This window comes from Pleurodeles waltl, chromosome 8 (genome assembly GCF_031143425.1).
Source record: "Pleurodeles waltl isolate 20211129_DDA chromosome 8, aPleWal1.hap1.20221129, whole genome shotgun sequence".
Lineage (NCBI taxonomy): Eukaryota > Metazoa > Chordata > Amphibia > Caudata > Salamandridae > Pleurodeles > Pleurodeles waltl.
Genome location: NC_090447.1, coordinates 81,820,250 through 81,845,504, shown reverse-complemented (window position 1 = coordinate 81,845,504; position 25,255 = coordinate 81,820,250). Strand labels below are relative to the sequence as shown.

Sequence of the window (25,255 nt, the reverse complement as noted above, 5' to 3'; positions counted from 1 at the left end):
ACAGTTCGACGTAACAAATGAACAGCTCGGGTTCCTTTGTTAGATAGAAAACTAGCCAGGCAATGTGTTATGTTGTATAACACCCTGGCATCATTTTGGCTTGAAATCTTCAGCCAGTCTCTTAAAGTGACTGACTAGTAGCCAGTGAAGGGCTTCCAGAACTGGTGTTTATACAGCCACATGTCCCTGCACCGGGTTCTACTTTGAAGTTACATTCAGATGTGTATTTTAAGATGTGTCCATCTCTTCTCTTTCGAGTGACCACGGTGTCTGACTGTGCTGAACATTTTAGTTTACATCTGATGAACGTCTAAGATCTCCAGATCCCAAGTTAGCAGAGGTTTGTGGATCTGGGGCCCTCTCATCACTGAAGCACCAGGGATCTGAAATAATAATAGGCAGTATTTCTTGCTGGGGCACAGGCATTGTTTCTGATGTGCATCGAGTGTGTCTACCAGGCGCACAATTTCCAACTGGGCACTTAAAAATGTTTTCCTTGCAGGAGGGAAATATATTACTCGCCACTGCGACAGACGATAAAGATTTTGATTATTTCCCGAGTTCTCCTTCGGAAATGTCTCTAAACCGCGAGGCATTTTTATCAATACTTTGGGGAAACGTACTTTCAAGACATCAAAGATAAGGTATACTTGTATTTATTTGAATGTTTATTTCGGAAAGCCCTAAGTTCCCCCAACTCTCGCCCACCCCTTCTCACCCGAGACTCTATATGACCCCCACTGATGGACAGTTTCTGAAAACTCCCGTTTTTGCATAGAATGGGACTACAAGTGGTGTGGTTTTATGGCCTGTGTGTGGTTTTGTTATGGGGGAAACCACGAGAAAACAGTCCCATAATTCTGTATCGAATATGTTATTGCACATAGAGGGCCAAAAACTCGGAATTGTGGGTGATAACGCGTGAGAACAGTAATCTCGAATCATACGAAGGAGCAACTGTAATTGGCCGCTCACTGCATGTTTCTCCAATCAGCTGGCTTTGCGGCCTTTTAAATGCCTAATGACAACAATGATACCTTCACGATGCCTAGTTTTGGAACACAGATCTTATTTATGTAACGTGCACCAGTGGCCCTTCAGCTAGGTGATGAAAATTCTTGTTTTTGAGAGATTGGGCTTCTTGTGAACATGGACTGTGATTTAAATACTCCTTGAGCCTCTCTCTTTCCTACATCACAGAAAGTGTATTTCAACAAGAGGTTTCCAACGTAGGTCTTGGAGAGACAGGTTCATGCCATGCCAATAAAGTGGCAATTTGATCTAAAACCTGCCATGGAACGTAGGTTTGAAGCGTGAGTTTTAGACAGTAGGTGGTGTTTGGGTTTGGGGAATGCACGTGATTTTTAGGTCTGGCTAGAGAGCGGAGCTGTTTGCAAAACGTATTGTTACCAATTCTTTAAAACATACATATAGTGGTCTGTGGCTTCACCCAGAGAAGTCTCTCAACTCTTGCTATTTGTGTTTAGATGCATCATGTTTGCTGTATCATTCCGCCTTCTAGGAAGTGCCTTCATTGAAATGAAGAGGGGCTATTTTACATCTGAAAACAAAAAGTACAGAAAGTAATCCTTTTTTGCTATATTTTTTTTACCTAGCATTAGAAAAGAAAATGGAGCAGGATTTAGTCTAATGAGCCACATTTGCTTATGCAAAGCATCAATGCAGCACTTGTGACTGCATTATGTTTAGATGTGTGTTGGCACATTAAATATGACCTAGTGTCTTTATCAATGATTGTTAATTTGTCGCTAGATTTTGACAGCACGTGGAGCCACTTACAGCCTTTCCAAGAAGAGGTTTCAATGTGCCCTCTTCAAGCACAAAGAATGAAACTGGTCGTGATAAGCTGCGCTCTTACCTGGCACATGCCACTCCCTTTTAATATTTCATGCCACTTTGATCTCGATTAGCTATTATTCCTTAATATTATTAAGGTGTCAACCTCACAACTATGGCACTTTGAGTCACAGCCACCAGGATCTCTACTCAGCAGCGACCGGATAACTCCTGTGCCATCCCCCCAGCAGTTGTGTGTGTGCGCGCGCGGGTGTCTCTGTGTGTGTGTGTGTGTGTGTGTGCGCGCGCGCGGGTGTCTGTGTGTGCGCGCGCGTGTGTGGAAGAGAATGTGCACTAGACACAGAAGTATCACACGCTCTTCATTCCTTCCATGGAATATTATTTGCAACAATTTTGAAAAAAAAATCGGAAATAGAACTCACACCTGGTAACTTTCTGCTGTTTGTGTAACACGGACAGGACCAGATCGTATTAAAACTCGACACGCGGACCAAACATTCAGCAAACTGATTTCACGATACTTGAGCTATTTTACTCAAGAAAAAAAGTGAAACAATGTTCTGCAACTTTTACATGTTAACTACGCGCTAAACGTAATCAAGTCGCTTCATTTTTAAAACAAATCAGTGCAAAATTGGTTTGGCTCTTTCTTTAAAATATTCGTGGAATACAGGGATTTACAAGCAATGCGTACGTTATATATGTTTAGCTATATATGCGTGCCATAAATGGTTTCAAAACACGTGCAGAATATTGCAAATGTTTTTAGCCCTGTTTCACGAGCACAAAGTGTCGGTGACATGGACCCAAACTTTTCAAAGTGACACCACGCGCCGCGCTGTTCTAGTTATTATGTTCCCTGTAAACCATTCTTCTGTTCCTTAACCTAGGTCTCTGCTACATCAGCGACATAGAAATAGGACTAATTTCCGCCCCATGGTCTTCAGTGTACACTGACATAAGATGTACGTACCCCTCACATGTTATTTGCTTCGGCTCTTCTTCCAGGGTGACTTTGGGGGAGCTGTACCCCGAATGTACCACAAACACTCCACCAATGAGAATGTCTCCGTTCAAGGAGTAGGATTCCTGTGTCCAGGCCTGAAGTCTACACCCAGGCTGCATTGAGCCTCCGCCAACGAAGAAGACCAGGAGGATTGATAGGCAGCTCCATAGACCCATGGAGGGGGAGGTGGCCCTCTGAGGTCACTGCACAAGCACCTGTTGGATGGAAACAGAAGATGCTTGGAGGACACGCCCACCATCAATGGAACCTTCCCTCACCAGGAAACCACCACAGCTGCAGGTGGCTAGTCGTACTGTGGTGGCTGCCAAGGTTCACAGGCAGTCACTGCGCGGTCCTTCACGCTAAAGCACCTGTTGGATGGAAACAGAAGATGCTTGGAGGACACGCTCACCATCAAGGGAACCTTCCCTCACCAGGAAACCACCACAGCTGCAGGTGGCTAGTCGTACTGTGGTGGCTGCCAAGGTTCACAGGCAGTCACTGCGCGGTCCTTCACGCTAAAGCACCTGTTGGATGGAAACAGAAGATGCTTGGAGGACACGCTCACCATCAAGGGAACCTTCCCTCACCAGGAAACCACCACAGCTGCAGGTGGCTAGTCGTACTGTGGTGGCTGCCAAGGTTCACAGGCACAAAAGCAACTTCTAGATATCAAACTCAGCAAAGAGGGTGGCCCTGATTGCATGTTCTCCAATATTCTAGAAATTGTTTCAGTCGTTTCAGAGTTTTATAGTGTCATAGTATCCCAGCTGGTGCCACAGTCACCCTACCACAGAAGGTCTCTCTCTTGGGTGTTTTATAATAATCATATTTTAGATAATTACAGTGTTCATTTTAATAAGTAGGAAGACTATATTTAGAGTTTCTTTTTAATGATAATTAAAAGGATCTATATTATTAGAGAACGATTTGATAAGATTCAAACTATGGTGTCACATAACAAAATAAGGTTGCCTTGCTTTAGCCAAGGTTTTGGTGACTACATCGTAAGCTGCCTACAATCTATAGATGTCGTTTTTCATCAGATTATTTTCTTGAAATATCTAAAATACGAATATTATCATAAAATGAAAGAAGTCGAGGTTAACATATACAAATAGTCAGCAATGCACGTACAAGCTTGTTTCTAGGGGTCTGGGAGCGAAACCATTATTGCGTGACTGGGTCGAATCGAGTAGTTTTGACTCCCCATTCAGAATTTCGAATTTTTTCGCACAAGTTAAAACCACACATTATCCTCGTTACCACCCTGGTTTCCCTGTAGAAATTCTCATAGGACTCTTGTTCTGAGCTATTCTGAGTAGCACTTCTGAAGGACTTCTGTGGGATTGCCACCTGCAAAGTTAAAAGTTTTACTAGGTCCGCAATTACACCTGGAAAAAACACCTGGATTTTAGCTCATATTTTCCAAGTGGTAGAATTGGAAACTGTGAGCTGAATAGGGCGTTGAAATTGGGGCGAACCCATTGTAAACATTCCAGTAATTCTGGGAACAACATGTTATTACCAATTTCCAGGCCTCAGACTCGTAGTGGTAATTAGGGTGGTAAAACCTGCTAGAATCAGTAAGACGGCACCTCAGCTTGACATTTCATGTACATAAATAGTTTCAAAGGTGTTAGGCCTTTGTGTGCAACTCTGTAACCTCTGACGTCCTTTGGCTCATGGGCTCCAATCTATCTATCTATCTATCTATCTATCTATCTATCTATCTATCTATCTATCTATCTATCTATCTATCTATCTATCTATCTATCTATCTATCTATCTACATGAACCTATATATATATTTATAAATATGCGTGTGTGTGTATATCTAATCACTACAAATTTCAAAGGCTAAAGGGATGTTATAGTTGGCTTAAAATTTTACACTCACAAACCCATAGAAATTGAGCAATTACAGTTACTCTTATCTCAAGAAACTATAACTCATGCCCAAAGGCAACAATAATCCGCACCCCCCTGCACAGTTATTATCAATAATCTTATTGCAGATGTTATGACTGATGTAATATGTGGGATTATTAGGAGTGCAAGGCGAGGGTGCAAGTTACTTACCTTAAGGCACGAGATATAGGGGGTTATTCTAACTTTGGAGGAGGTGTTAATCCGTCCCAAAAGTGACGGAAAAGTGACGGATTTACCACCAGCCGTATTACGAGTCCATTATATCCTATGGAACTCGTAATACGGCTGGTGGTATATCCGTCACTTTACCGCCACTTTTGGGACGGATTAACACTCCTCCAAAGTTAGAATAACCCCCATAGTGTCTCAAGATAATTATAACTATAACTACTGAATTTCTATGGTTTGTGTTTGTAAAATATGAACCTAAATATGAGGTCCCTGTAACCTTTTCATTTTTGTTTAATTTCTGAGTTAAAAAAAAAATCTATTTCCTAACTATAATGTCCCTGTAACATTTGTTTTTTCACTGAATTTCTAGGGTTTAATTACCATACATTAATCCAACTGCCGCCAAGCACAGCCCTTGGTCATGCATGGTTGGGGTTGCCCCACTGCTTGGCATGTGGCCAGGGTCTGCGGCCAACCTGCCACATTCAGCCAACCACACACTGTGGGTCTGTGAATTGGTGGGTGACTTGCTGTATGAGTGTGTGACTGGGTGTGTATGGGTTTGCAAGTGGGTGTGTGGCTGTATGAGTGGATGTGTGATTGTGTGGTTGAGTGGCTATGTGAGTCTGTGAGTGGGCATGTGAGTGGTTTTGTGGGTCTGTGAGTGGGTGGGTGAATGTCTGTATGGGTGTGTGAGTTGGTCTGTGAGTGGGTGCATCTTTTATTTTAACAAGGATCTGTATCCATCGATCTATCTCAGACTCACACAGGGGCCGCACTGAGTATCACGGAGGATCCGCTGATCCTCATGCACCCAAAAAAACATTTTGGGCAATTTCTTGCCCATGAGGAGTCCATAACAGACCCTGCGTCAGTACCACTACTCTGACCACTTGAATCACTTCTAACTTTTATTCCTGCCCTACCCCTCCTAGGACCAAGTCCTGATACAGAAAATGGTGGCCACAATCTTTCTCTCAGGTTGCTGTTGACATGTAGATCCGCAGATCGACTGTGGTGGATCCACGTCTCTAGATTTCATAAACTAGGTCCTAACTTTAACTACCTACTGGCAACTGCCAGTTGGTAACATCTATCTATCTATCTATCTATCTATCTATCTATCTATCTATCTATCTATCTATCTATCTATCTATCTATCTATCTATCTATCTATCTATCTATCTATCTATCTATCTATCTATCTATCTATCCATCTAGATGGATAGATGGATGGATAGATGGATAGATGGATAGATAGATAGATAGATAGATAGATAGATAGATAGATAGATAGATAGATAGATAGATAGATAGATAGATAGATAGATAGATAGATAGATATGGCTATATAAGTTATGATGTTATGCTTGTGTTTTATTATTATCAGCTACAAGTGTTCGCTATTATTATGTGTTGTATATATTTTAGTAGTGCTCGGCAGTACCTTTATGAGTGCACAACACAGCCTTTGTTGTACTCTAACACTAAACGTCATGTTTAGAGGAACATCATTTTCACACATCCTAAAGTGAATGCATACAAATAGGCCACTGTGCCCTGTCTTGGCAGAGAGGGGCATTTCATCCTGAACAGAAGTATCTCCAAGGACATTGGCACTCATCCCAGACTCGGCTTGCGGCTGGCACAACCTTGGCATTCAAGTATCAGGTTTTGTATTACATCTCTCATTAGAGAACATGTTCTACCTATTGCTAATTAGTGCTAGGCTACATCGGAAGAAATGCATCCAACATAATTTATGGGATAAGCTACCTCCTGCCATACATTATAAGGATATTGCAAGTCAATGAGGAGTTAATTTCTAAGGTTATGGAAATACAAGCCAAACAGGCCGAGCTTTTAAAAGGCCCTGGGTATCCCTAACCCCCAGGGCCTTGTCTATGTTTAAAGGCAGCGGCAATATCATATCAGTGCTGGCAGAGAAACAGATCAAGGGGGTCATTCTGACCCCCGCCGGCGGCGGATGCCGCCGTCCTGGCGGGATCCGCCAGAAGACCGCGGCGGTCATTCTGAGTTTCCCGCTGGGCTGGCGGGCGACCGCCAGAAGGCCGCCCGCCCGCCCAGCGGGAAACCCCCTTCCACGAGGATGCCGGCTCCGAATGGAGCCGGCGGAGTGGAAGGGGTGCGACGGGTGCAGTTGCACCCGTCGCGATTTTCAGTGTCTGCCACGCAGACACTGAAAATCTATGTGGGGCCCTGTTAGGGGGCCCCTGCACTGCCCATGCCAGTGGCATGGGCAGTGCAGGGGCCCCCAGAGGCCCCACGACACCCGTTCCCGCCAGCCAGGTTCTGGCGGTGAAAACCGCCAGAACCAGGCTGGCGGGAAGGGGGTCGGAATCCCCATGGTGGCGCTGCTTGCAGCGCCGCCGTGGAGGATTCCCTGGGGCAGCGGGAAGCCGGCGGGAAACCGCCGGCTTCCCTTTTCTGACCGCGGCTTTACCGCCGCGGTCAGAATGCCCCCGGAAGCACCGCCAGCCTGTTGGCGGTGCTTCCGCGGTCGTTGGCCCTGGCGGTCCATGACCGCCAGGGTCAGAATGACCCACCAAATGTCTGCTCCCAGATGGTGGGGGTATTTTTAAAGCTTCTGTCCATTCGGAGCTGAGTTTATGTTTGCCCCAGTTGGGTGGGAGTTTTGAAAATGCTCCAGCCAGGTGGGAACAAGTACAAGTTTCCCTGTCCGTGCCAGTGCGGGCAGGGAAACTGCTAGGTCCCAGGAGTGGGCTCTTTGGGACACAGCAAGTGATCCAGTCCTGAGGGATGGGGGGCTCACTGCAAACGTCCATTTTTTAATGTAGTGGCCTTCTGGGAGATGTGGTCTGAAGGGCCTTTTAAAGGCTTAGGGAGGAGACCATTTGCCCCCTCCCCTTTATTTGGTTGTTTCGGCCCCAGGGGTGGACTCCTGGTCCCTATAATGGCTTGAGGACGCCAAGCACCCGCATACTGTAATAAAATGTAGCCCCAGGGCTGGGTTCCATGGGGACTAAGGGCCACATGTATCAAGCGTTTTTGCATTCGCAAACAGTGCGAATGGCTGTTTGCGAATGCAAAAATGCCTTTCAGTATGTATGAAAGGCATTCGCTGTGCAATTTTAAGGAATCGCTAAAATAACGAATCCTTAAAATTGCGAGCCCGTTTAGAGAATCGCAAATTGCGATTCTCTAAATAAGAAATTGCAAAAAAGGAATCCTCATTTGCGATTTCTTAAGCACATGTATCAAGCTTTTCCTTAATGCAAATCGGGCATTAAGGAATCACAATTACCACCAAGTATAACTGGTGGTAAGCATGTGCAAATTAAAAAAAATCATTAAAAATGCATTTTTTAAATTGACATGTAACGCACACATGCCCCTTTGGCATGTGTGCGCCTTGCATGTCCAAAAACATTTTTTTGAGGTGCAACAGGCCCACAGGTGCGAATGGAGGCTGTATCACTATTTGCGATTAGGTAATAGCATTTGCAATTTTTAAGAAATCGCTATTACCGAATCGCAAATATGATACCATTTTGCGACTCTGAAATAGCGATTGCCTAAAAATCGCTATTAGAGAATCGCAAAATGGATTCTTGATACATTTGGCCCTAAATGGCTTGGAGAGGTGGGGCCACGCACCCCCTGCCCTTAATTTACCATAGCGACCACAGGCTGCCATTTATTGGATGATCCTGTGTTGGAAAATAGGTTATTGGTAAGGGCAGGTAAGTACCTACACTTAGCAATAGGCCACTAACCTCCACTTAGGTCCAGATAGGTCTCAGTAAATTAAACCCAGCTCAACCCTTGTTAGCTTGGCAACGAGCGACAAGGCTTAACTTAGGAGACAGAGTGTAAAGCATTCAAATATCACAAAACAGCAATTAAATAAAACACAGAAAACAGCTTAAAAATCCAAAATCAATTTATAAAAATAGATTATATTTTTATCTTTAAAATGACACAAAAACAAAAAAAATCGGATAAGGAGAACCAGAGATATGAATTTTTAAAGAATTATTGTTTTCTAGCGCATAGAAACAAAAAGCGCCAATCTGGTCATCTAGTCGCAACTCGACCGGGGCAAAGTAAAAATTTAAGGCCGACCGCGATGGAGCCCAGCTCGGCTATAGCCCTCGAGAGGCCTCGGTCAAAAGTTTACCTTAGGACTTAGTCGTTTTTCTGAAGATTTTCTTCAACAGGACGAACCTGCCAGTCCAATCCGACCTCCTGGAACTCTTCCACCGATACGCGTTGCGGGAGCCCTCGATGGAGATTTTTACCTTCGGACTTAGTTGTTTTTTTGAGGTGAAAATCCTTAGACCGGGGCAAACATGGATCTTGATCCGACGTCCTTGGAGCCCTACTCGGATACGCTGGCTGGGAGGTCCCAGTCAACTTCCTACGTTCGGACATGGGCCCATATTTATACTTTTTTAGCACCGTTTTTGCGCCGCTTTTTGACGCAAAAACAATGGAAACTTACAAAATACAATTGTATTTTGTAAGTTTGCACCGCTTTTTCATCAAAAAGTGGCACAAATGCAGTGCTAAAGAAGTATAAATATGGGCCTTAGTCTCTTTTTTGGACATTTTCTTCACCGGGACAAACCTGCAAGTCAGGCCGGGTCGCGATTGAGGCAAGCCGGCTAGAGTTGCTGCGGCGGGTCGGTCCCTCTATGGAGCTTTTTTCCAAAAGTTCTCCAAAGTTCTCCAAACTTCTGGATCTTCTTCCAGATGTTCCTTTAAGGTTCTTTTGGGGTCCACAGCTCACCCCAAAGTTCCAGAAGCTCTGAGATGCTCCTTGGGGGTGTGGACTACAACACCCAGAATGCACCTGGCGCAAACTCCTTTTTGGCCACTGGACAGTGGTCACCTGGTTGGTTTCTTCAGGAGTTGGTGCAGGGGACTCTGGTTAGCAATTTTTCACCTGTAGCAAACAGGGAGTCCCTCCTTGAACCATTTGAAGCCAGGCAAAGTCCTTCTTGTGGTGAAGCCCAAGTGTGCAGCTGGTGCAGTCCTTCAGAGTGCAGGGTCCAGGAGCAGGCCAGGGGTCCAGTAGGGCAGTCCTTCTTCTTCTGTAGTTCTTCCTGGTAGGGATCTGGTAGGGAATTGAGGTGTGGGTGCAGGTCTGCCAGTTTTATCCCTGCTCCTGGGTGCAAAACAGGGGGGTCCTGGTTCTCCAATCAGGTGCAGGGTCCTTCCCCCCCTCATGACCACTTCCTGGGAAGTATGGCAAAAATCAATCCCAGGAAGCAACATTCCTCAAAAATCCATCATGGCTGAAAGTGATTTTTGGAGGTTACATCTGGCTGAGCCCACACACTGGTATGGCTAAAAATCCTAAACACACCCCTCTCCTGCCCTCTCCTAATCTAATCAAGGGGGCACCTAATTGTCTGGGTTTGCAGGATGTGAGGGTGTTACTGGGTTGCTCCAAAAGTCCTTCTCTGCCTTTGAAGACCAGTTTGGCAGCCCTCCCCCTTCCCGCCTCACCATCTGCTGAGGGGAGATGTCCTCCCACAGGCACATCTCTGTGTGTAGAGCCAGGCCACTTCACACCTCATCAAGGCAGCCTGGCCAGACTGCCAGAGGCTGGTCAATCAGAGCACAGCAGCAAAAACACTGCAGGGCTGAAGTTGGCAACTTTTCAGGTAAAGTTTAAAACTCTTTACCTGAACAAGTATTATTAAATCCAACAACTGGAAGTTGTGGGATTTATTATAACAATTAATTTGATACCAAACTTCTTGTATCTGTTACTTAAGGGGACTTTAAAAATTAAAATAAAGTCTCCCAATTCTAGCCTATGGAGGCCATTCACTACAATGAGGGAAAAACAAATTTGGCTGTTTTACCTCACCAGGGCTTATAAAACAATTTTTATAAGGTCCCTGTTTATAGTTACATGGCACCCAGCCCTAGGGGCACATAGGGAACACCTTAGGCGTGACTTATATGTAAAAATAAGGTAGTATAAGACTTTGGAACTACTTTTAAATCCAAAGTCGGATTTGCATATAACTTTAATTTAAAAGCAGCCAGCAAGGCAGGCCTGCCTTTAAAATGACACTGGGCACCTCAGCAGTGCACCTATGGGTGCACTACCTATGCTGTGGTCCCTAAACCTACATGCCCTACCATATACTAGAGACTTATAGATAGGTTGACTTAGCCAATTATAATTAGCCTAATTTGAATACTGATTTTACACAGAGCACAGACCCTGGGACTGGTTAGCAGTACCCAGGGCACCATCAGAGTCAGGAAAACACCAGCAAAAAGTGGAAAATGGGGGCAAAAAGTTAGGGGGCCTCTGCACTCAGCCCTGTTCTCTCACATCCTGTGAGAGTCCTGCCGGATTGTGGCCAAAATTACAGGTTTTTATAAAAAAATGTTGGTCCCCGGGGACTCCGTGGGTGTGGTGTTGCTGCTTGCATGCAGCAGACTTAACCAAACTGAGTGGTCATGGTATCCCTACCCTGCAACATTATATCTTTTTTTTTTAAATCAAACTTCAGGACAGGTGATTAAGTCCGAGTCCTGTAATGGCTACCAGCAACATTTTTCTCATGTTGCTGCCAGCCAATCAGAGCACTAGTTCTCACAGGAATCTGACTTGAATATGCCTAAGGGTAATAAATCTACCTTGGCCAATCAGAATACTCTATTTTTTGAATGGCACTACCACAAGAGTCTCTCAGGCCTCTCGAGGACTAAATCGTCTAGATACATAAATATTTTTGACCCATATGTTCTAAGAAAACCTAATCAACGGAGTTACACCAAATCAAAGAAAAGCAAAATCTGAGGACTAAGATTTAGCTTCCTGCCAAATTTGGTGTAATTCCGTTCAGCAGTTTTTGTTGTAGCCTTCATATATATATATATATATATATATATATATATATATACACACCACCAATTTTAGAAAAGCCGGCACTCAAAACGGCTTTTGTCTTCCAGAGTTTATTTAGTATCCATCAAATCATTTATTGGTAACAAAGTATCGGCTTGTATCGGCTGACGTGTTTCAACGATTGCGGTCTTCTTCTTAGCCCAGATTTTTACAGAAGCCCCATCCCCCTTAGAAAATATACAAAACAGTTTGCTAAACATAAAGGAAATACTACAGGGTATTCTTCATACTGCCAAGGAAAAGACATATTCATTTCATTCTAATCCTCAAATAGTCCCATTATCATACCAAATTTGCCTACTAGTGATATATACAATACTAATATTATTAAAACATTAACCACATTATAAATAATATGGAATATATCTTCATTAATTCAATTCCCATTATTTTTAACATTGTAACGGCTTGTATCAACTGCCCAGTAGCTGTACAGTAATTCATATCATCCTATCCTTCGGGGGGGTGAGCAAACAAACATAAAATAAAATGACTGTAATCCCCTAATCCATGAACCCAGATCAAAAAAACAAACCCCATTATCTAATCAACATGAACATAAAGCTCTTCATCCTGGTTCAATCCCCACGGATGTTTACTGTTTAGTCTAATTATATACTCAGATTCCATCTTTCTGAAATATCTATCTTCACTGCTACGGCTTTGGCAATGCCGTGAAGCACCAAATCGCCGGTGGTGCTGTCTGCCGCTTCTCCACTGCGGCTTATATACAAAACATTCTCCCCGCACCATCGAAAGGAAGATAGCACTCAGGATGGCAGAAAATATAGGGGGTCATTACAACCCAGAATACCGCCATTGCTGGCGGTATGGCTGGCTCCCTATTTTGACTTTTCCGCTGGGCCAGCGGATGGTAACAGAGTTACCGTCCGCTGGCCCAGCGGAAAAGTCACATCAACATTGCCGTCGGCTCGTAATTGAGCCGGCGGCAATGCTGATGTGCAGCGGGTGCAGTAGCACCCGTCGCGCATTTCACTGCCCGAAATTCGGGCAGTGAAATGCGCGACAGGGCTCTGCCTGGGGGCCCCTGCACTGCCCATGCCAAGTGCATGGGCAGTGCAGGGGCCCCCAGAGGCCCCCTGAGTCCCCTTACCGCCAGCCTCTTCCTGGCGGTGCAAACCGCCAGAAACAGGCTGGCGGTAGGGGAGTCATAATCCCCAGGGCAGCGCTGAGCGCTGCCCTGGCGGATTATCACCGCCGGGGCTGAAATGGCGGTATACCGCTGGCCCGACGGTGCGACCGCGGCGCTACCGCCCTGGTCCAAATACGCCGGGAGGCACCGCCAGCCTGTTGGCGGTGCTCCCGTCGTTTTGGCTCTGGCGGTCAAAGACCGCCAGGGTCATAATGACCCCCATAGTGTTTAATCCTGGAGCAAAGTTCAGGAACGCGTTTCGGCATACAAATGCCTTTCTCATCCTTTGAGGTGCCATATTGCTGCTCCCTTTTAAATTATCACGTCACCTTTCTTATATGTTCACAAAAAAAAAAAAAAAGGTTACAGGAACTTTATAGCTAGGCTCATATTTATTTTAAATGTACAAAACCATAGAAATTCACCTTTTATAGTTATACCTATTTCAAGTAACTATAACTCGCACCCTAAGGTAACTATAACTCACGTCATCACCATGCAAAGTTATCTGATCAATACTTTTACTGCAGATGTTACAGTGACATTATCAAAGATGTCATGAGTGCTGTATTTTGTGGGGTAATTAGCAGTGCATGGCGAAGGCACGAGTTATAGTTACCTTAGGGCGTGAGTTATAGTTAGGGAGTTGGCAGTCCCCGGGCTGTGGGTGGCCAGACAGCTCCCCTGCAATCCATTTTAAGTTGTGCCTCGGGGAGGTGGCAGTCCCTGGGGCTGCAGGTGGGCAGGTGCACCCCACATTTAATTGTAAACTCTGTCCTGGGGAGGTGGCAGTCCCCAGGGCTGCAGAGGGGTCGGATGGCCTCCCCATTCAAAATGTCAATGCCCTGGGACCTGGCCCATTCGGGGGCTTCAATGAAACAAGCCCAGGAGCCCATACTAGTTTTTTTTTTTTTAAACTTTTTGGCAGATCCAGCTGAAAACAAAAATGCTTTATTAGCTCTGGCGGGATGCCCTTGGGACCCCAGCACCAGAGCTAGCAGGTCGTGGAGAACTCTACCCTGGCACCCTTTCTTATTGTTTTTGCTTTTTGTTGTGGGGCTCGGCTCAAATAGAGAGTCCCTAAAATTGTGACTTAATTTTGTGATTCCCAAATTGCGATTCACAAATTAGGAATCGCAAATCACATATATGAACCATTCACAAATTACAAGTGGTCGCAAAACGGGGATTTTGCATGTGCAATTTACCACCAACTCAAATCAGGTGCAACCTATAAAAAGAGGCCTAGAGTGCATCAGCCCTTTTCAACAAGGACTGCACTCTATGTCATGGCAAGGAGAATGAGGATTCTGGCAGGTTTGAGGAGAGGGAGGAGGAGACAGGAGCGCATTTTCAGAGTGCGCATTACTTTGTTTGACCAAAATAGAGGAGGAGATATATAATAAATACAGGTTGAATTCTGCCATTATTCTAGACCTAATAGCAGATTTACAATCACAACTGCAGCGACACACTCACAGAACCGATGTCATACCTACTCATGTGCAGGAGTTGTGCTCCCTGCACCTCTTAGCCTCAGGAAGCTATCAGGGGGTTATAGCAGCAGCTGGAGGTGTGTCCCAAAGTGCGCTCTCAAGCTTCTTCCATGCATTCCTGAATGCAATGTTATCTAAAATCAATGAGTGCATCAAATTCCCTACCACCCCACAGGGCTTGCAGCTCACAAAATTAATTTTTTATCAGGTAGGCCAATTCCCACATGTCATTGGTTGCATTGATGGGACACATGTTGCACTCTGTCCACCATCTGACACTGAGTACATCATCAGTAATAGAAAAATAGTCATTCCATGAACATACAGGACATCTGCAATGCCTCACACATCATCACTGATTTAGTGGCCAGGTTCCCTGGTAGCACACATGACTCATGCATCTTCAGACATAGTGGAATATATACACAGCTATTTGCTGAAAAGTTTGGAGAAGAATACCTACTTGGTAATTTCACACAGAACAATGTAGCATATTGTACAGGTGCGGTCAGAGCTGAGAATGACTCAATTTTCACTCCTATCATTGTAGGTGACAGTGCATATGCAGTGCGGTCCTTCATCCTCACACCATACCTCAATCCAGCCACACCAAGTGAACAGTGTTATTGTGCGGCACATAGGAGAACGTGTCATTGAGAGGACCTTTGGCCTGCTGAAAAATCACTTCTGGGGCCTGTACAAAAGTAGCAGGGCACTAAAATACCATCCTGCAACATTCTGTAAGATTGTGGCCACATGTGCCATGTTGCACAACATCGCAACAACAGGAGGCACACCCCTGGAACTCACAGATACAAAGTCAGATGAGGATGACGACCCATTGCTACCCCCTCACCCAGCAGACTGTTCCAGAGCACCAGACAGCAGGCAAAGACGTGCAGAGATTACGCGCAACTATTTTTGATGTAAGTAAAGAACACACCACGTATTGATCCTTTTTTGCTACCGGTATCACATTTATTGTCTTAACTTCAGGTCAAGTATGTGGGCATAGAGCACAGGCAGTCCAAAAGTAATATCTGTACTTAAATCAAATGATATACTATTAACATCATATAAGTAATTCAATTCAATGTCAATGTTCATGTAAGGCACAGCACATGTCCACTGTTAGAAATGGGGTTTCTGGTTGGCTAGGGTATGCACCTAAGCGAGGCAGAACCCCCTACTCTAGTCAAGGCAAGGAAGATACACGTCCAAGATAACCCCTGCTCACCCCCTTGGTAGCTTGGCACGAGCAGTTTGGCCTATCCCAGAGGCAATGTGTAAAGCGTTTGCACAACACACGCAACACACGTGACGCACTATCCCCACCACAAAGGAAACACAACACCAAGTTATATGAAAATATACTGTATCGTACACAACGCAATTATTAGACCAAACATCACATATCAGCAATATTCTGCTACCTTAGCAGTTGTCAGAACGTTACACATTAGTTAATCTGCAAACTAGCAGTGGTTAAATATAACACACAGGTTACTCAGTATTCTGCAACAGAAGTAGTAGTCAGGAAACACATTATCACACTAAAGCACTTGTCATAAGAATACCATAAATGCCCATATTGGGAACATTATAAAACATATGGCAAGTCAGAAAAACATATTAGCATGTTATGCCCATAAAAGGAACATTTGCATACACATATGAAACATCCTAAAAACAGGTACACAACATATAAGTCAATAAAGTCTTTAACAAGAACCTATGGTATATATATTGTCTTTTGGTAGTACTTGGTTTAAGATGAAGGCACCTCCAGTGCCCAAAGAACGAAGAAGGGCCCCCCGGCACTCCTCTGCGCAACGTGGGGGCCTCCTGAGAACTCTGAGGTAGAGGGGGGCAGTACTCACCCCCTCTGCACTACTGACGGGTCCCTCCTGGGGCCCTAGATTGCTGGGGGCCCCCCCAGGACTCCACCAGCCCTCACGAGGGGGGCCAAGGTCAGTGGTTACTTTTTGTAAAGGAGTGGGGGTGCCACACACCCCCTCCGCTTTAAGGATGCCCTCCTGGGGCCTATGATCGCTGGGCCCCCCCCTGGGCCTCCACCGACCCTCACAAGGGGGGGGGCAAAATCAGGCAGGAGTTTTGAGGAGGAGGTGGGAGCCACGCACCTCCTCTGTTTCATGGACGGGCCCCTTCTGGGGCCCGCAATTGAAGAGGGCCCCCCCTGGGCCTTCACTGGTCATCCAATGAGGGGGGGGGCGATATCCAGGCACTGGCGCACAAGGGGCCACAAAAAGGGACCAGCGGCGTGGGGGAGCCTCCGGCGAGGCTTCTGCCCTGCCCGCGGTCCAACAGAAACTTCTTCAGGACTCGGGACCCAGGAAATGGCCTTCTGGTGCACCGCTAGGAGCACGCTTGCTCTAAAGTCAATTTTGCAGTTCTCTTCGTGCCCCGGGGGCACAGAAATCAGCACGACTCCGGCGCTGCACTGACTACACCCCGGGTCGCGGCGGTGATCTTTTTCCCTGCAATATAAAGCGCTTTTCAAGCACTAGAAGAATAATAAAGGCAGCGTTTTTTCTCTTCAAGTGCTAAGCCTCTAAAATATAAAGTGCTTTCCAAAGCGCTTGGTCTGGCAAAGTATTCAAGCACTCCTTGAGCTTCACGATGTTGCAGGGGTCGGGGGCCACAGCACCCTGCCCCTGGGGAGCAGAAATTAAGGAGCAGGCCCACAGGTGAGGGGGGCCAGCAACAGGCCAGCACACAGAGGATGCAAGCAGGTGGCAAGTCCTTACAGTGACCAAGCAGGTCACAGGTCAGCACAGCAGCAGAGGTCCATGGCGGTTCCTGGTGAGTCCTTCCAGCCTTTTGTGTCCAGTTCCAAAATGATTCAAAGAGTCTCCAAATTGTGGGGAAAGCTCACCTGTACTTATATTCAGTCCTTACAGTGTTTTGCAATAGTGGGGGAGAGGAGGTTCCAACCAGTTACAACTGGTTCTGGGAGTGCCCCTCTCTCCTCCAGCACAGGCTCCAAACATCAGCTGGGGGTAAACAACCCTATTGTGTGAGGCCAGGGCACAGTCTTTACAAATGCAGGTGTGCCCCGCCTCTCCCTTCTCTCAGCCCAGGAAGACTATTCAGTATGCAGATGCACCTCTGTGACACCTCCACCCTCCCTGTGTACAGGCTGTCTGAAAAGTATGCACAAAGCCCCAACCGTCACTCTGCCCAGACGTGGATTGGAGTCAAGCTGCAAAACACCAGAGTCATAAGCACAGAGAAATGCGCACTTTCTATAAGTAGCATTTCTGTAATAGTAATAAAAAATACACCTACACCAGTAAGCAGCATGTATTTATCACCATCACAACCATATCAAACATGCCTACGCTACCCCTCATAAATCAGACAATACCCCTTACACATAAGGCAGGGCATTTCTAATGCAATCCTATGAGAAGGCAGCACTCACAGCAGTGAGACACCAAGTTAGGCTGTTTGTCACTACTAGGACAGGCCATGCAATATGGCACATGTCCGGCCTTCTACATACATGGCACCCTGCCCATAGGGTTAGCTAGGGCCTACCTTAGGGGTGACTTACATGTAGTAAAAGGGGAGTTCTGGGCCTGGCAAGTAAGTTTAGATGCCAGGTCCCTGTGGCAGAAAACTGCGCACATAGGCCCTGCGCTAGCAGGCCTGAGACAGGTTTGAAAGTCTACTTCAGTGGGTGGCGCAAGCGGCGCTGCAGACCCACTAGTAGTATTTAATTTACAGGCCCTGGGTATAGAGATACCACTGTACAAGGGACTTACAGGTAAATTAAATATGCCAATTAGGTATAAACTAATCATACCAACTTTAGATGGGAGAGCACCTGCACTTTAGCACTGGTCAGCAGTGATAAAGTGCTCAGAGTCCTAGAGCCAACAGCGAGAGGTCAGGAAAAATAGGAGCAGGAGGCAAAAAGATTGGGGATGACCCTGCATAAGGAAAAAAGTCCAACATCCACATTATTTTTTGCATCCATGCACTCCACTAGAATGATCAGTGGGCTCAGCAGCATCTCTCTGTGACACCTAGGATCCATCAGAGGGACAGTCGCACTACTGAGGCTAGAGAGCACCTCACTATCCCAAACACCCAGGTCGCTGTTCGCAGCACTCTGGGCTGTCTGCATGGTCTCCAATGCATTGGGATCCTGCAAACATTACTGTGCAACGTCCCCACTGCAATGTGCCATTTCCACTTGCATGCCCACAGCACGCCGTGACAGCAAAGCAGTTGCATTAGTGAGGCGATTGACAGGTCTGCTGAACCTATCCAATCTACCCATTAATTGGTAATGCCACCTACAGTAGGTGACATGGTACTGCTGCATTACTGTGCAGAGTTTCTTAATTGCATTTGTCATATCCCTTAGATTGTCTGATGTAGCTTTCTGTCCTTTCTGCACTGTTGCATTCAGCTGGCACATGTTGTGATTGAGAGAGACCAACTGCCTCTGTATTGATTTCATGTGCTTACATTGTAGGTGCTGCACCTTCAACATGGATGCCTCCAGACCACCAAACAGAGATGGGCCCTCACCTTCCTCTGAGCTTTGTCTGACATGTGCTCTACGTCTCCTGTGGGGAGTGTACTGGTGCTGGAAAAGGGACTGACGTCTGTGGATGCGTCTACCATCAGAAGGAGGTGTATGCATTTCTTCTGGCAAGTTATCGGAGTCCTGAGTAAACTCAGGGAGTGGTTCCACTGTTGCCCTGTGTCTGAGTGGTGCTGGTGTAATGGACACAAAGATGTTGGTCTCAGACCATGGCTGGCTTTCCTCATTCCCGCCTGTTTCTGCTGCATCTGGTGCAGGAACATCGGCAACATCAATGCATAGTCTGTCAGTTGAAAAGTACTTTTTTCATGTCTCAGTTCACAGTTACAATTTTTAGTAAACAGTGTCCCTGGCATAGTGTGTTTAATTGTCATTTGCATTGTCTCTCTGTATCGTTATACACAATGCTGCTGCAATCTTTGTTCTGAGTGCACTGTTGGAGTATGGACTTCCACTCCCATAAGGCATTGTCATTTCTCTGCGGGCCAATTTTTTTATGCACATATGATGATTCAATTAAATACTGCCATTACCTTTGCTGGTGCCTGGTGTGCCTGAGGTGTCAATGCCGGTGACAAAAATTACAGCTTCAGGCTGCAGTGTTGACTCCATCATGTCCTCCAAGGGGATGGTGTCTGGGTGGATGATCCTCCGCCAGTGCTCCTTGCCTCCTTCAGCCTAGTTGGTACCTTCTCCTTAGCATGTGAACATAAATCGTACTAGCGTTTGTGGATCTCCTCAGTTGTGCATTGCACAACACCCACCGCACTGCTTTTTGCCTGGATGTCACTCCACAATTTTCTGTTCTCACTCTCTGGAACATGGAGTGCATTTTTCCCAAAGACCATATCATGGCTCATGACAAACTCTTCTGTTAGCACCTCCAATTCCTGCTCACTGAACTTAAGCTTTCTTTTTCTTCCTCCTGTCTCCTTGTTATTCCCCTCAGTGGCCATTGTGTCTTAGGGTCCTGGCTGACACTCCTGAGTGCCTCACTGGTGCTGTGCTCACTCTGTCTGCCTGCTCCTGTGGCTGTAGCTGCTGTAGCTTGTGGAAACATCATGCACTGACTCGCTTCCTGGTTGTGATGTCATCATGCTGCTCCAGAATGCAAAACTCACAATTTGCAATTACCAAATACTGATTCACTATTTTACCGAATCGCTATTTGGTAATCTCTATTTGCAATTGCAATTTTTGGGTAATCACAAAATACTTTGCGATTGCTTTGTTACATAGCATTTTGCGAATTTCAAATAGCGATTCTGTAAAAATCGCTATTTGGGATTCGTAATTGCGATGCTTCATACATATGGTTGTATATTTTTTAAACTTTAATTACTCCAAAACTTATAAATAGCTTTACCCCAAATAACAAAAAGCATGCTTTGTGGACCAAGAGCTACCTTTCTGCCAAATTTGGTGTAATTCTGTTCAGCGATTCGTGCTGTAGTCCTGTTAAAAAATGTGAAATATCCTATTGATATAGAATGTGGAAGAAGTGTTTTGGGACTCTCCATTTTTCTTGGCCCCCACTTGATAGATAACCCCCAAAACTTTCATTACAGCAGCTTAACCGACTGAAGTATATGTTTGGAAAAATTTGTGAACATTCGTCAAACGGCGCCAAAGTTATTGGCAAAATAAAAAATGCTCTGTCTGTGGAAAAAATGGTCCTAACTATAACTACCTAACGGTGACCCCCAGTAGGTACTATATTTATATCTATCTTTCTATCTATCTATATCAAAATATCAAAACAATGCCTTTTCAATATCCATGTATAATCAGTTCAAGAGTCTTCTCCAGGCCAGGTCTTCACCACTAGAATTCAAGGTTTTCATCTTTTGGGATTGAAAATGTAATTGATTTGATTTCTGTGCATTCCACCTGGTTATGGCTATTTATTAAGGCATTGTTTATATGACAAAATATAGGGAACAAACATATTGTGGACCAGAATTCAAATACATTAAGAGTGTTATATTTACTATACATATAGCAATATATGTTATTTAATTTAGATATTAAAGTTTCATAATTCAAAATAAAAATATATAAAAAATATAAAATGAAATGAAAATAAATCTACTTCAAAACAATTAAAAATAAGTCAATAATTAATAGAAACAAATTGCAATATAATTATTAATAATAAACATAAAGAATAATGAACACACATATACAAATAAGTAAACATATAGCAAATTATATATAAATACAGCAAATTATCTAAAATTTACAATAAAAATTAATATTCCAAAAATATATAAAATAGCAAATTACAAATTGCTTAATTATATAAGTCATTTAAAACTATGACAGCATTAAAAATAAGAAAATTAAAATAAATATTGACAAACCCAACTAATCAATAGCAAGGAAAGTGTTAGACTTTGAAGGAGTCACTGGGAGCAGCCATGGATCATCCACAGAACGCCCCTTGATGAAAAAATAGCATAACGTCGCACAAACCACTAATTTGCATTGCTGTAGGGCTACTTTCGAATGAAAACCAGGAAAAAAAAATCACGCCAAAAACTCAAAAAACACTTGTGCTGGTTTGCATCACTTTTGTAATGCAAACCTGGCAGAAAATGTTAGTAAATCTGCTCTGGGTGTTTGTAGAAGACATCTGCAACCCATAGATAACCCTTACACTTATTCAAATGTAACTTATTATTGGGCTGTATTGAAGGTTTCAGTTTCCAGCGAAAGACAAGCATGCCTCTTGAAACTTTATTTTTTTATACTTTCAAGAGCTCCGCCATAATCTATGTTGCAACGTGGCATGATGCAATGCAGCTGTCATCCTGAAAGCTTAAACGATAATGTTTTCAAGATGACATCATGTTACATTATGTCACATTGCATCATGAAAGAAGTGGACATCTTGAAAGTGCTTATATTTTCAATATTTTCAAGATGGCTTTCACTTTGCTTGATGACATTTCTGTAACAGCAAAATAAATCCACACCATGGGGGTTATTCCAACTTTGGAGGAGGTGGTAATCCGTCCCAAATGTGACGGATTTACCACCAGCCGTATTACGAGTTCCATAGGATATAATGGACTTGTAATACGGCTGGTGGTATATCCGTCACTTTACCGTCACTTTTGGGACGGATTACCACTTCCTCCAAAGTTGGAATAACCCCCTATGTTTATGAAAGAAATTGATGTATTTTTTTAACTTATTTATTTAGCAACAGCCATATAATTTGAAATACAAATATTATCTCAGACTAAGTATAAACAATATATAATTCAATTATTGGTGGGATTATCATTTTTGTGTGTATAGTAGGCACCATGATGACTGCATTGATGACAAGTGCAATATATCTAATTAAACATACATCTAGCTATCTCTCTCTCTCTATATATATATATATATATATATACATATATATATATACATAGATATATATATATATTTATAAAATATATATATATTTATTACCTACTGGCAGGCACCAGTAGATAGTAATAGTTAGGACCTAGGGACTCATTACGACCCTGGCAGTCGCGGTGGCAGTCTAACCTCCACCAAAGCGGTGGTCTGACCACTTTGGAGGCGGTCAGACCACCACATTATGACCGTTTCCCACCACACTGCCAGTTTTCCTCCACAGGTCCAGATCTGCCAGGGCAGCGCTGCATGCAGCACTACCCTGGGGATTACGAGTTCCCTCTCCGCAAGCTTTTACATGGCAGTTGCACTGCCATGTAAAGGCTGGTGGTAACAGGGTGCACTTGGCATGGGCAGTGCAGGGGGCCCCATGGCCAGTCCTGCGCACCCTATGCACCAAAACAGTGCCGCCGGCTCAATTATGTGCTGGCGTCAATGTTGTGGGTTATTTCCCGCTGGGCCAGCGAGAAGCTCGTAATAGGGGCCGCAGGAAGGTGACCTGACCGCTGGACTTCGGCAGACGGGCTTTTCCGTTCACTGAAGTCATAATTAGGGCACTAGTGTCCATAGAAAAAGCCATTTTTACTTCGATACATCTTTGGCGCCCTTTGACGGATCTTCTTGAAATGTTCTTAAAAAAGTGGCAAGTTGAGTCTTGTTGTGCATTGAAAGTTTGAGGATGATCCGCTAAATGGGGGAGTAGAAAAAGAGTGGGTCAAAAAAAAAGAAAGTTTCCCATATTAATTCCCTTAGAGTCTTTAAACACGCCGGAAGCCCGAACCGCTGGACAGAATTACACCAGATTTGCGAGAAAGGTGACTTTTGGTCCAGAGATCACGATTTGGTGTAAATCTGTTCAGTAGTTTTCAATATATAAATGGAAATCCAAATTTGTATATCAAGAAGTGGAAATACTTCTAGAATAGTCATGAGCTCATGCAGAGAATTGATTGGGTGCCATCACTTCAACCAGGAAGTGTTAGTACCCATTTAGGAACTCTACTTCAGCCGAGTCCCAAAAAAAATTGAAAAAGAAAAGGGGGCACAGTAGGAATACCCTAACCCCATAGCCTTAGCCCAAGGGTCCCTCTGGGTTGCAGCCAGGGAAGACATACGTAAAAAAAGAAAAATCACAGCAAAATTCGCAAATATTCACAAATTTTACTGAGATTTTTTTTTCAAAACAAGCGCAGTGCCCCATGCTTGCTTTTACTTTTGCCCCCGAGTGGGCCAGGTCCTGGGGGAATGCTGAGTTTATTTAATAAGGAAGCACGCTAGGCCCACTCCTAGGGCTCTTAAAAGCACAAGGGACCACCACCTCCCCAGTGCTGAATTTTAGAAAAGGCATGGAGCCCTGCAGATCCCCCTGGCCCCAGGGACCACCACCTCCCTGGGACAATATCACTGCTTTTTCTGGGCTCTCAGCCTCATTGTGAGCGTGCCTGCTGCCTGCCTGTTCCTCCTTCTCACCGCTTTCTCCCACTCTCAGACCTGTTGTGTGCATGCCTGCTGTCTGCCTGTCCACCCTTCCCACCACTTTCTCCGGGGTCTCAGCCCCGTTGCCTGCGTGCCTGCTGCCTGCCTGTCGGTCCTTCTCACCACTTTATCTGGAATCTTAGCCCGATTGTCTGCGTGCCTGCTCCCTGCCTGTCCCTCCTTCTCACTGCTTTCTCCGGGCAAAATGAGAAAAATATGTAAATAATTATATCCAAGCAATATTTCTCAGAAGCAGCTGAAGGTCGTGGAGTCCAATACCAAGGCTGCGTAGTGTTGATTCCCTCCTGCATCTTTAATCCATTACCAGACACTCCCTACCTCTTACACTCACTCCTGTACTTTTTCTTTCATCTTCTTGCCCTCTTTTTTGTTTTTCTCTCCCTTGTTCTGGGACAAAGTATGATAAAGAAAAACTAAGCGTGCATGCCCAAAGAGAGGTGCCTTTGGACCAGATATGAATGACCTGCTCAAGTTAAGCATTGGGTGGGTACTTGAGAAAATACACACATTTGCAGCTCAAATGAAACATGCGATGGGAGAAATACACATTCAGTACATCATGTGGGCACAACTCCCTGGTAATCCCATCTAACTGCTCTGAAGCTAACATATGATTATAAAAATTAAAAATAACCCACTGAATCATGAGCACATGTTGCAAAAAAAGGTCTGTTGTGGAAATGACCCCTCTTCACATATTGTGAGACTAAAGCATACGATAAGAGAGGACAGAGAAATGCGAGTCATTTACAACAGTGTGGACATCTCTGTGGACATGTGACAGTTTTGATTATTTGGGATTTAAGAGAAGGTGACCTGATGACTGGATGTGTCGACCTGTAGTGATCAAACATTTAATGCTCGCTAAGGTGTCTCAGGGAAATAGCAAATGGACGGAGCATTTCTCCTCATTCATACACGAAAAGTCACACGTTGTTGGAAGAATTGAAACAAGCGAAACTTGGGTTAAAGGAGGCACCATGTTGTTCCTCAAATCCACTCCTTGCAGTGCTTAATTTGTAAATAAAAAGGTGCCAGTGCTCAAAGCTCGCCTCTTAAACACGCGGCTGCTGCAATTAAAAGAGCGAGCACATAATACTGAGGCAGCGTAATCCTGAAGCCACCTCAGGCCTCTTCAGTCCATTTATAGCCACTCCCTACCCCTTCAGCTCACTCTTGTAGCTTACTGCTTTTCCCCTTTCTGACGCTTTTTCGTTTTTCTCTTCCTCCGTCTTTCCCACGTGTCTTTTCCTCGCAGTAAATGCTTGAG

General features: G+C 44.6%; 1 protein-coding gene across 1 annotated transcript in view; it reads right to left on the bottom strand.

Annotated features, from left to right (window-relative positions):
- The window catches only part of LOC138249474 (vomeronasal type-2 receptor 26-like), a 206,640-nt gene extending 203,668 nt beyond the window's left edge, over nt 1-2,972 (bottom strand). Inside the window, exon 1 of the mRNA XM_069203433.1 lies at nt 2,792-2,972. Within this exon, the coding sequence (XP_069059534.1) occupies nt 2,792-2,943 (152 nt within the window). The 5' untranslated portion in view covers nt 2,944-2,972. The remainder of the gene's footprint in view (nt 1-2,791) is intronic.
- Nucleotides 2,973-25,255: the final 22,283 nt, after the last annotated feature.